General features: G+C 45.4%; 1 protein-coding gene across 2 annotated transcripts in view; it reads left to right on the top strand.

Annotated features, from left to right (window-relative positions):
- Positions 1–12447, top strand: part of PAPPA (pappalysin 1) — a 179033-nt gene that overhangs the window by 126039 nt on the left and 40547 nt on the right. For both annotated transcript variants that reach the window (XM_085077215.1, XM_085077217.1), the window contains exon 14: positions 8572–8743. In XM_085077215.1, the coding sequence (XP_084933341.1) occupies positions 8572–8743 (172 nt within the window). The remainder of the gene's footprint in view (positions 1–8571; positions 8744–12447) is intronic.

Genomic DNA, 12447 nt, shown 5'->3' with positions numbered 1-12447 from the left:
CCACCAACCCCTCTCAGTCTCTGCTTTACAGCATCCCACTGAGATTGTGACCTTTCATGGCCTCTGGTGCGGCAGCTTCATGGATCCTTTCAGCGAGGCAGTGAAAAGAAGAGGGGAGAATTTAGCAAAACCCCTGAAAGAATAATTTTTTTTTTTCTTCCTTTGTGAATTCAAAGTTGTGAGCAGTTGTTATACCATAGCGGCAGCAATAGTAAAACAAGTTGCATATCCCAGCAAACCTCTGCTCAGCCTCCTAAGCAAGCTGTCAGGTTTTTTGATAATGTTCTGGCTTGTTTTTAGGACCTGCTTTTATTCCAGGAAAGGCGGGAGGGTGAGAAGGGGGAGAGGGGAGGGAAAATAAAATAAAATTTAAAAAAAGGAGCATATCTACAGCTAAATCAATCCAGTCAGTGTGTTCTGACCTAGATTCAAGGCGTCTGATCATTCTGTGCAATAGGTTGTATAAATTCAGAGGCCCAAAGACAGCAGGATCAAGTTTCAGATGAGAAGTCTGGTGGTGGAAGTGTGGCCAAATCCCAGCGCAGGAGCAGGACAGAAAAAAAGTGAGAAAGCCCCAGTGGAAGGAGATGGTGAGAAGCAACAGGGAGCTCAGGAGCTCAGAGACACAGGGCCACATTCCGCTGCCCTCTCAAGTTTTCAGTAGGAATTGAACCATTTGTTCACTTATGGAATTAGAAGTGCTCTGCGATTAGAAAGTTATTTCCTTAATAAAAAATGCATTCCCCTTAGGCAAAGCTTCTGTGAGCCTCTGCAGCCCAGCAATCCAACCTGTAGCAATCTCATGGGGGAAGAATCACCCGCCTTTTGCCTCTTATTTTTCTTCTCATTTTTTTGGCATTGTTTTGGTTTTGGGATGCACTGAACCCTCTCAGCCCTTTGCTCTCAAAAACTTCCATCCAAGCCTCACTCGTTCAAAGTAACATTTTAGGTCCTGCAGGTTCCAGCACTGGATTTGATCATAAAGTCTCTCACGTCTGTCAGGGAACCAGAAACTCTCTGAAGTGAAGCCCTGATCCAAAGGCAGTTGAAATCAGTGGAATTTTTTTCCATTGATGACAATGCTGCAGAGGAGAGTCCCCAGTTTGCCTCGGGATGGGATCATTCGGGGTGACCAGATCTGTTTTCTTCTGTGCAAAATACCCAAGCAATTCAGGTATTGCTGTAGAGAAGATGTGCATTAAGTTGCTCAGCCAGGAAATAGGTGACACCTTTGCTGTCACCTGCTGACTTTTCCATTGGTTATTTTACCCAGTCCAGGAAGAACATAGAAAGATAGATTTTAAAAATGACTTCTGGATGTGGATTTCTGCTTCCCCTGCTCACAGTTTGCCCATTAGACTCCCTTGGAGTGTCAGTTCCACACTGCCCATCTTTCCAGTCTCCTACTTCCCCACATTTGCCTAATATGATTTTTAAAGTATTTATTTAAATTTTAAAGGGACTTGCCTTCCTGTGTGTAAGCACCAATTTTACCACTTTCATTTTCCTTACGTCCACATGGATATTTTTGCCTGCTTTTTGGCTTCTCTCAACAAGGGGTATTATTTTTCTCTTTCAAGGAGAATTATTTTGCTTGGACAGGATTTATAGCCAGATACAGATATTTCTAGGCAAGGGTGCAGATTTTAAAATTGTGAGGGAAAAGAAATGTATTGTCCCTTAAAAGTTAACACAGTTTTTATTTTGAGGGCAAATGGATCCCTCCCATGGGCTAGTGACAACTTAATGACTGAAAATAAAACATGCACTCACTCTTCTTTCTTAAAATATGTATTAAAGTTAATATTTTAGAGAAAAATGAGTTTAAATCTAAAAGTCCCATTGAACTTTATAGGTAGCTGTCCTCAGTCATCATAAGTTGTTTTGAAAATCCATTCCATCCTCCTGAAGACATTTATAAAGAGCTTGAAAATTCCTTCTCTGTACTTTTCCAGTTGTATTCTTCCAGCTGTTTTTTTTTGCTGCCAGTGACTACAGGCTCTTTTTTTTTTTTTTTTGTTTGTTTTCAGCAGAAGTTTACCTCACTGCTGGAGATGTGCTGTAAAAATGACACTCTTTATTTTCACACTCCATCCTTAGACCAGATATAATGTCCCGGTTAGTTCTTCTCTTGCTCTTTATGGCTCAAATTATTATACTTTTACTATTTCCTGTGTCGGTGAAATTGGGTGTGCAGAAGCAGAGGTGTAATTTCCACCCTGCAGTCACTCGAGCAGCAAGAAGACCTGGTGTGCTGGAGCTGCCTTTGTCAGTGGTTCCTCAAAAATCAGGTTTTTGTCTTTTTCACTGTGTAGGGAACATCAGCTGGGGGTCACTCATCCCTGGCAAGGCAGTTTGTGGGAGGTTCTGCTTTTCCTTGGTGGCATTTCCCTGCTGTGGTCACCAGACCTGTCCCCTCCTCCATCCCTCCTGGTGCCACTGCTCCTCTCCTAGAAACTGCAGGCAGGAAAGCCCAGGACACCTCAATTCAGCTGTCAGCATTGTGAATTTCAGAAGTTTCCATCTTTCTAATCCACCATCAACTGTGATTGTACTGAGGACAAGTCCCCCCTGGCTGCTCACAGCTCTCCAGTCTTCTTGCCCCACATTGTCACCACCTTGTGCTTTCTATATGTAGCAAAAAGATTTTCCTTTGCTTTGTTTGGTTAGACCTTGGCACAGCCTCACTGCTACGGCTTCAAAATTGCTTCTGCAGGGGAGATTTCGGGTTTCTTTCCCTTCATAAGGTGCACATCTGGGTGTTTGACACTGTAGGCCAAGAATGACCCCTGGCCACCACACCATCACCTGCTTTGGCCTCCTGGAGAAGTTCCTTTTGAGCCTTTGCTGCCCCAAACAAGCCCCAGGGATTCGTAGCCCACTGCAGCTCTTCTCTTTGTCTTGTTCTCTCCTGCTGTCAGCTTCCCCAACAAGAAATGATGAAGATAAATCTTCAGCAGCAGAACAAATGCAACCGCTCTTTATAACTCTGGTTATTTTTTTCCTTTCTGTAAGGGGGAAAAAAGGGTTTCCTCGTCTCTTTTTGATGTGAATTAATGCAGCTTTCTCTTTCCCAGTTCGGCTGCCTTTCCCCTGCCCTGCATTCTGTCATTAAGCACAATCTCTGTCAGCTTGCTTCGGGTGAAATTAATGAATTTCTCACAGAACTGTTAATCATAGAAGCTTTGGTCCGTGACACGTGTTATAATTCAATGGGTTTTTAACCTTCGCCCCGTTTTGGTAATTGGCAAACAGCATCATTTGGCTTTTATTAAAGTGGAAGGCGATGGGTTTTCTTTGTTTGCCTGGACAGGCTCTGGCAGGGGGACCTGTGGGGCTGCTGGAGCACAGTCCCAGAGACACAGTCCCACTTCCAAGCTGGCAGGGTGATGGGGCTTTGAGAGCTTTATGGGTTCAATATGGACCCCACTGGCAGGAACAGCTCACACCACGAGGTGCAGGCAGGCTGGAGGCAGAGCCTGTCCCCAGGGACAGCTTGCCCTGCCAGTGGTGGGGACAGTGAGGGGGACATGCTGGCTCCTTTCCCCATGGCTTACCTTGGGTTGGAGCAAGGGTTTTCTGTAAAGCTCTGGTTGAGCTGCATTTTGGCCCTTTCAGTTTGAAGCAGGGGTTTGCTGTGATCGCTGTCAGGGTGAAACCCGGCGGTCCTGAGGTGACACCACTGAAGGGACCATAGGTGACACCCCTCGTGTGGTTGCTCTCATGGACCAGATTTGAAGACAAACACCTTTTAAAGAAAGGGCTTGGTCCTTCTTCCTGTGGCACAGTCAGCACAGGTTCACCAGTCCCCATCCAGCCCCATGGATCTGGGTAGATGTTCCAGATTTTGTGTTCACACAAGGAGGCAATGGGATTTAGCTGAAGACTGGAGAAGACAAATTCATTGCCACCTTTTCAGTTATTTATTTATTTATTTATTTATTTATTTATTTATTTATTTCTGCAGCAAGGAATGTGGCTCTGCTTTTCCAAATGCTGCATATATGTTTGGATTACAGAGGGAGAACCTGTTCTTGCCTTTAGAGGAACCTGTAAAGAGGAGAACACAAACCCATTGCATGGATAAATTTGTTGGAAAAAAACCCCAGAAAGCTAACATCTGTGAGTTTTGTGTGTGGTAGCATAGGACAAAACCAAATTGCTTTTTAGATCTGCAGCCCAGGCTGTCCCAGACTGTGGAAAAGGGAGGTTTTTCTATGCCCTTGTCCTAAAAAGTGCCCACCATGAGCTTTTAGGCTCACCTGAGCTTTTAGATACATATCAGAGCCATCAAGAAGGAAACAAATAATTAAGGCACCATGTTAAGATGAGTTCTTGGAAAAGTGCTTGACCTCAGGGTTAGGAAAAGAAAGTTTGGCTGCTGTAAGCTTTTCAAAAGAGGAAGTCCTGGATTGTTTTTATGTGAGGAAGGAAGAGCTCCACTTAATTGTTATAATTTTCTATAAACATGTTAAAATACAAATGTTACTAGGATTGTGTCACTAAGGCCCCAGTTTAGCAAAGCCCTGAGCTATTTGCTTACATCCCCCCGTAGTCAAATCTATCAGTGGGACTTAACTGTGCTTTTGAAGTTAAGCACATATTTAAGTGCCTTGCTGAATTGGGGCCAATATTGGCACAGAGAAATACAGATTTAGAGCCTAATGACTGAGCTCATTTAGATTAGGGATGGGCAGAATGGATTTGAATAAAGTAAGAACTGGCTCAGAACTTCAGCCTACATGTGAAGCTAACTCAGCTTAGGGCTTTCTACATCATTGGAACAGTCTGCCTTGATCTGTTTTGAACATGCAATGGAATGTGTGCAAGAAATCCACTGCTCCTTGCACTCACCTCGGCGTGAAGATGTTGTTTTAGGAAATTGTACACTGCCAGGGCAAGAAAAGGAACAAGTCAGTCCTGAAGGGGACCTAGTAAAATAAACACTTGTCAGGGAATATCCCAGGCACCGACACTTGTTCAAGTAAATTGTTAAAGTGGTCCTTGGGTCCCTTGGGTAGCTTTGCTCCAGATCACTTCATACTTCGGTGAGGAATTTGGCGAGTTAGGATAGACCAGGGATAGTTTGAAATAGGCGCTTTTGATGAAATCACCCGATTTTGACTGCAAGAAAATGGGATAAACTGTCCCATGCCAGGAATCAACATGAGTTAAAGCTGAAGTGATTTCACACTCAGATACTCTTATATTGTTTCTTTCCTGAGGAATGCACATTTTCTGGAACATGTGATGATTGACCACTGCTAAATGGCAGTACCCATGCAAGAGCTTCTGTAATCCACAAATGGATGTGATGTGTTCTTTGTCTAAACTTCCTACTTGGAGATATTAATTTCTTCTTCTTAATTCTGCGTTTGCAGAGCTCAATTCAGGATCGTGACTTCAAAATTCATTGGGATTTATGGCTGACAGTAGCTGATACCAAATTGGAACCAGTAGCTAGAGAACCAGAAATATTTAAATTAGAAACATTTGGTGGCAGTGGTTGTTTTTTTACAAAAAGTGAATGGTTGTATTGTTTGTCACTGAAGTCATTCATATAGAGTTACAGACAGAGAGAGCTGCCCAGATGATCTGCTAACCGAGGCATAATCTGGAGCCTGGAGGGGGTGGCTAAAAATGTTCCCTGGCCATTTCAGAAGACCACAAGGGGACTTGTAAACAGAAAGAAGAACATCACAATAAGTGTTTCTTAATGCCTTTGTCTGTGGCGTTTCAGTTCTGTAGGACTTCTAAGCCCAGCTTGCTCATCTGGTGTCCTGATCTGAACTCCAGAAACCAGATTCTTTTTCTCCTTTACATTGCTGGAAATGAAAAGCGATGCCACTGGCTGCGGTGACGTTGCTTCAGATTTCCCTCTGTGCAAATTGCAGGGGTTTTCTTGGGCTCATCCTTCTCTCTGAAGCTATTCAAGGCTGAATTCAGTGTTATATTAACTCACAGAAGTATTCAATTAAATCAGCCTGCTATTATTTTATTTTTCCAACTTTAGTGGAAGAAGGTTTTTCAGATTTTGAGGGAGTTTTGCAACGGGCAGTCGAGGTTTGCAATCTGTGCTTCTGAGAGTGGCTTGGCAATAGGGCTCCCTTTTTTCCCCAGTGAGTCAACTTCCTCAGCACTGCAGCCCTGGCACAGGAGACACTCGTGCTGCAGAAATGAAGGGGGGAAAAGTGAGAGTTGACCCTCGTGGCCCTCATGGGCCAGAGTGATTGGGCCAGATAACAGAGGGTTCAACAAAACCTTCATCATTTGCACTCTCACTCCACATCCAGCTTCAGATATTCTGGCTGATGGCAACTGAGGATTTGCTCAGCCAGCAGGGCATTGAGGTTAGTAGGGTAAGGAGGAGGTTGGTAAGGTTCTGCTCTGCTGGGGGAGCTGCATGGTGTGAGGCTCATGGTGTGTGAAGGAGTGTGTAAAGCCTGTGGTTCACACCCCTGGCTGATTCCTGTTGGGCATTTGTCTCCTCACCTCGTTTCTCTTCAGTCATGACCACCTGGGCACATGCATGTGCTGCCCACTTGTTCTGCTGTTGCTTCACCCACAGCCTTATCCATCATTACAGAGAGAAACCCATGGCAGTTTAAATCTCTATCTCAGGCTGTGAGATGCAGCAACTGGAAAACATGTGAAATCCTTGGTTGAGTGGGTGGGGATCCTCCTGAAGGCAGAATCACCCTGGATGGGCCAGATCTGGCAAAGGATCACCCATTATGCAGAAGTGATGAACATCAGAGTTGTGATGATGAACAGGGGTATGGAGTTGGCCAACACAGAGGTGGAATTCACCTTCCTCAGCCCTGTCAGCAGCAATGCTTTGTGCACCATGAGGAAATAAGATATCTCTGAATGTAGAAATTGTTTATGGCTCATCACACTCCAGGGAAGGGCCAGCACTGAACAAGAAACCCTAAATTACAAGCAGTGGGCACTTCCCATATAGCACTAGTCTGGGACAGTGAAATGAGTTGTGCAGGTACATAAATACTGTCATTTAATCTGATCTAGAGCTCAGTAGAGACATGTGCAGATGTGCTTCTCTATCAGTAACATGGGGATAACAATTCCAGCCCAGGTGTCTCGCAGGGGTGTCATGAAAATTAATTAGATAATGTCTGCACAGTGCTTTGAACACAGCAAAACACCACCTACATGCTAAGTCAGGGCTTACTAAGCTGAACAGGGCTTTGGTGGTTGTTAACCCTTTTTTCGAGGAGGCAGGAATAGCTAGCTTGTAACCCATTTCAAAATATGTGTATTGGTGCATTGCTTTCCCTTCTTTCTGTAATTTTCTGTTTCAGGTTCCTCCCTACCCAAGCAGATGGTGAAATAAGTCAATGTTTTCCCTCCTCAGAACTAATTTAACTGTATGACAATGAAATTAATTTTCAATTTCAACAGAGACACATCACCTTGTAGGGGTCCTTAACCCAGAAATTTCATATTTAATCCAGGAAAAGTCTTTGCACATAGAATCATGGAATGGTTTGGGTTGGAGAGGTCATCTGCAGTAAACAGGGACATCTTTAATGAGGTCTGGTTGCTCAGAGCTTCTTCCAACCTGGCCTTGAATGTTTCCAGGGATGGAGCATCCACAGCTTCTCTGGGCAACCTCTGCCAGTGTTTTACCAGCCTCACTGTAAAAATATTTCTTCATTCTCTCTAGTCTAAATCTCCCCTTATGCTTTAAGACCCTCAACATTTTCATTTCTGTTTTGTTGAGGGACTACCCCATACTCACATTTGAACATGTGCTGTAATGTTTGACTCAGGTCATCAGAGATGGTGCAAGATTTTGTGTCAACCAGACTCCTCTGTGTGTATAAAAATTAAACAAAAATCTCTTTTTGCAACTTGTGCTACATGTTACAATAATTTTCCAGAGGAAGAACAGGCAGTTTCCATCCGGGGAAAGATTTCATGGATGGCAGGACAGCAACTGGAGAGATCTGAAACGCCAGCATGCTGCTGAGCTTGATAAGAGCTTATCAACACAGCTACACAGCTGATGTTTGGTGCTCCTTGTGAAGTGGAATAAAATGAATGTGATGATTTCAATCGAGCTTCTTGAAGATAAGAGTGTCTATCGCAGAAACCCCTCCTCAAACTTATCACTGCCAATATCAGCACTCCTGGATTCAGCACATTTAAAATTGGATGGGGCATGAGGACTGCTCTTGGAGGGAGAGTGCTTTCACAGGAGGCATGGATGGGTGGGTGGGTGGATGATGGATGGATGGATGGATGGATGGATGATAAAGGGACATTGGTCAGCAGCAGGAAGATCATAGTGTAGCTAAATATTGCAGAACAAAAGGTAGTTCTGCAGAATTGGCAGGCTCTTCCCTTTTGCTGCAAGCCCTGTAATTTGCTGCCATTTTCATCGCTGTGCCCACTGCCCCTGTCCTTCAGGACACACATGTGGAGCCTTTCCCTAGCTGAGCTCAGTACTCTCTGAGCAAAGAGTCTGTCAGTCAGACACTGCTCTTGTGGAACGGATTGAAATAATCAAATAACAAACAACACCACCTCTCCTTGTCTCCCTCCCAGCTGTGTCCACTACTCGTGTGAAGCCACCGACTGCCAGCGGCTGGAGATCGAGAATGCAGTGCTGAACTGCACTGGTGGCACTGGCTGGGACAACGGGGCTCAGTGCAACGTGAGCTGCAGGACTGGCTACATCCTGCAAATCCACAGAGATGATGACCTCGTCAAGAGCCAGGTTTGTCCTGCTGGGGGTGGTTTTTGTGATGCACAATGAGCAAGCAGATGTGGAGAAGTTGAGAAATAACTCAGGCTAAACCCTCAAATCTCAGCTCAGCCTTGGGACAAGGTTTTATCCAAATGCTTGTCATCAGAACAGGAGCCCTTTGACACTGTAGGAAGAGTTACTGGCAATGAGCAAAGCTCAGATGTTCCCCGAATTTAGAAGTTTTCAAACCAAAAAGTTTGTGTTCAGTCCTTCTTTGATCTCACCAGCTCTTCTCAGCCAAACAGTGGGGTTGGTGTTTTGGGAGTAGGGTGTTTGTGTTTTTGCACAACCAATTTCTGGGCAAAATACCTCATTTTCAGTCCTCAGATTGAGGCTAACAATGCCTTAACTCCTTTGCAGTGTTTCAGTCCATCTGCTTCCAACCACACCCTGACATGGAGGGGATGGAGGGGATGGAAAAAGCACCCAAACCTTTTTGCTTCCAGACAAAACACCAAAAACCTCCCTCAGCAGGGCAGGAAGTGCTCCCCATCCTCTCTAATCCACACATTAATAATCCAGTCGTACAAAAGCAGCATGTCTTCATGCAGTGAAGGAAAATTATTGAGGAAAAATGTGTTTAAACATCAAAAAAATGCAGGTCCTTTGTTCTGGGGAAGGTGGGTGAGGTGCATGGCTCTGGGAGCAGGGTGCTGGGGAATGGGGGATGCAGGGCTGACACCCCACTTTGTGCCCTCATCTCCAACGCTGCCAGACCCTGTGGGTGCAATGTGGGGGTGGCTGCCCCCATCAGCACCTCCTCAGTGGCTGTGGGGTCAACACTCACATCTGGGGCAGCCCTCACATCTGGGGCAGCCCTCACATCTGGGCCAGGGGCTGGGGCAGCCGCACTCAGCAGCCTGTCTGTACTTGTGAAATACTGTGTTCTTCATGAGCTCGCAGAGGGGGGGGACAGAGTGGAGGGGAATGAGTCAGCCCTTTCAACTCAATTACAAAACAAATACAGGACCCCGCGAGCTGGGCCTCTTCCATCCTAATTGGCATCAGCACCAGAACCCCAGCTCCAGCTGAGCATTTTTACAGAACAGAAAACAAGTTCTCGAAACGAGCCTGAATGGCTGAACCAGGAAATTGTTGGAAGGGATCTGTACATGGGGTACATGGAGCACGCAGGGATCCCAAACCAAATAAAACAGCCTGAGCATGTTTCACCAGCCCTGTGTTATTTAAATGCAAGAATTACCTTTGGGGAGGCTCAGCCAGCTGGGTATGGTTTTGCTGGAAGAAGTTTGGTTTCAGAGCCTTGATCAGACTCATATGACAGGAGAAGAGGATTTTAGCACCCCTTGCTAACGTGATTCACTGCCTATTACAACACGCTTCCTCTCACCCTGCTCTGCTATTGCACTTCGTTGTCTTTTTCCACCAATAAAACCCCCTGAGGCCAATGGCTTTGTTTTGCTCAGTGCTGTGCATTCACTGTTCAAATCAGGGAAGGAGTGGACCATCTTAAAGATACCCATGACCAGCTAAGCAACATTAAACACGTGCTTTAAACATTTTATTAGAGTGATTCAGAGATCTGCTGAAAAGGAACAGACAGTTTCTTTCACTATCATCTTGTTTTATTTCTTTGTGTCAGGTGCTTCAAACTAGAACTTGTGGAACATGTAGGCAAGGAATGAATTACCTGAGAAAGTTCAGAACACGTGGTCTGGATTTCTCATATCAAATTGCTTTGTTCTCCTTCCACAATTGCTTTCCAGCTCCTCTTCCAGTCACAAGCATTTGGGGGTGAGGAAAGGCATGTTGTTGTCTGTGGTCAGAGGGAATTTCTGCCATGGCTGGAGAACCTTGCCATGAACAGTTCCTTGTTTCACTGTTGTCATTCAGTTATTTCACTTGTTCAATTGATTTGAGGGCCTAGAGATATTTATTTTTTCCTCATTTAACTGTCAGTGTGTGAGGCTGCCTGAGGAAGAGGAGGAAGGAAGTATTATTGACCATACTGGTGTTTCACACACTTGGTTAGGAAGGAGGCTGAGCTGAGGTGTGATGTCTCAAAGAGCAGACTGACCATCACTGGCCCATGGTGAAGGTGATCCACAGACCAGTGGAAACACCTTGGTTTGAGCATCTGAACCACATTTGTCTTCCCTATTTCATTGGAAGGCAGGGCAAAAAAGGGCAAAGAGAGAATTAAAAGCGAAATTTTCAAAAGCACCTCAGTGATGTAGGGGCACAAGTCACATTTCAAATCAATCTTTTACATCTAAAGGGTCTTTGAAAATCTTCTTAACAGTTTCTGCACTTTCTGGTCTCTGTGTCTTCTGAAGCCTCCATTTTAATCAGTCTTCAGGCAAAAACATTCATTCATTCCCTCTCTGAGAAGCTCCCATTCCCAAATTCTGCTAAAACTCCGTAAAATCACCAAACCCTACAACCCGTCAGCACTGTGCAGCAGAAACTGTTTGCTACTTGAAAAGAGAAAGAAAGCTGAGCTGTTTACTGACTATTGGGCTCTCTCTCATCCTCATTTAGGGACTTCAGCAACAACAACAACAACAACAAAGGGGTTTGCATAGTGATGGAGCAAAGTCCTTCATGTATCTTTCTCACAAAGAAGATCTCAGAGATGTTTTCATTCTCCCTCCCCAGTTTCTTCCCACCCCCCTGACAACTCCATCACTCTTTCTTCTTTTCTCTTCTCCCTCTTTCCCCCTTTGTCTTTCACTGCTTTCCTCCCCCTTGTCCTTCACTGAAAGCCCTGCTCATTCAGTTACTTGTTGTCATCTCTCCTTGAAGCTACCACCACTGCTGCTCTGGTCAAGAGGTGTTATTTAAAACCCAGCAGCTCCCTAATGTTGTGCAAAGGCATCATCAATCATGCCAGGAAAAGAAAGCGAGGCTCATGTGGGTTCAATTAGAGGCACAGTAGTGGGCAGAAGTGGAAGAATACTTAGAGGGGAGGGCACAGCTGTTCATTTTTAAGGAGAGGAAACTTCACACGTGAAGCATCGCTTGAAGAAGGAGCCGGCTGGGATCTTGGGCAGCAGGAAGGAGACATGAATTCTCCCAGGCTGTTAAAAGTCCCGAGAAACAAATCTCTCTGGCACCAGATTTGTTTAAGTTTGCATCCTCCTCACTGCACTGCACGCTGTATCTTTGGAAGCCCCTTTTCTCTCCCCCCTCTTTCCTCCTTGCCCACCCTCCCTCCTTGCGTAAGCCTCTTTTGGAAGGCAGGACATGAAGGGAAGCAGTTGCTGTGATGCCAGTCAAAGCAGCACAAAGTGCCCAAAGTGACAGCTAATAAACCAGATGAGAAAGCCAAGTGCTTCGTGTGGGCTGCTGTGAGCCGGGTGACCTTGTCAGATCAGACAGGCGAAACAGGCACGTGCCTGCTCAGCTCCGGGTGGGAGAGCTGCAGAGGCACAGGCAGATGCTGCCACTAAGACCCAGCGCCAGATCCAGGGCCTGAATCCATCAGAAATACCCCCAGGGTGTGGCATGGAGCTGGAGAGAGACAGGATTGTGGTCAGGTGTCCCTGAGCGCTGTGAAGCTCCACCTTCAGGTGTGGCACTGCAAGAGGGGGAAGCCAAAAGCTGCTGGGTGATATCAGCAATAATTCCTGTGGCAGGTTTGTCCTCTGTGCTTCCAATCAAAGCATTTGTCCCCATTGCAGGGAATGCTCTCTGCTATGCCCTGCTCCAGA

Source organism: Lichenostomus cassidix, chromosome 17 (assembly GCF_008360975.1).
Source record: "Lichenostomus cassidix isolate B80296 chromosome 17, HeHo_3.0, whole genome shotgun sequence".
NCBI classification, from domain to species: domain Eukaryota; kingdom Metazoa; phylum Chordata; class Aves; order Passeriformes; family Meliphagidae; genus Lichenostomus; species Lichenostomus cassidix.
The sequence above is the reverse complement of the archived record's forward strand: the minus strand, read 5'-3'. Positions and strand labels throughout refer to the sequence as shown.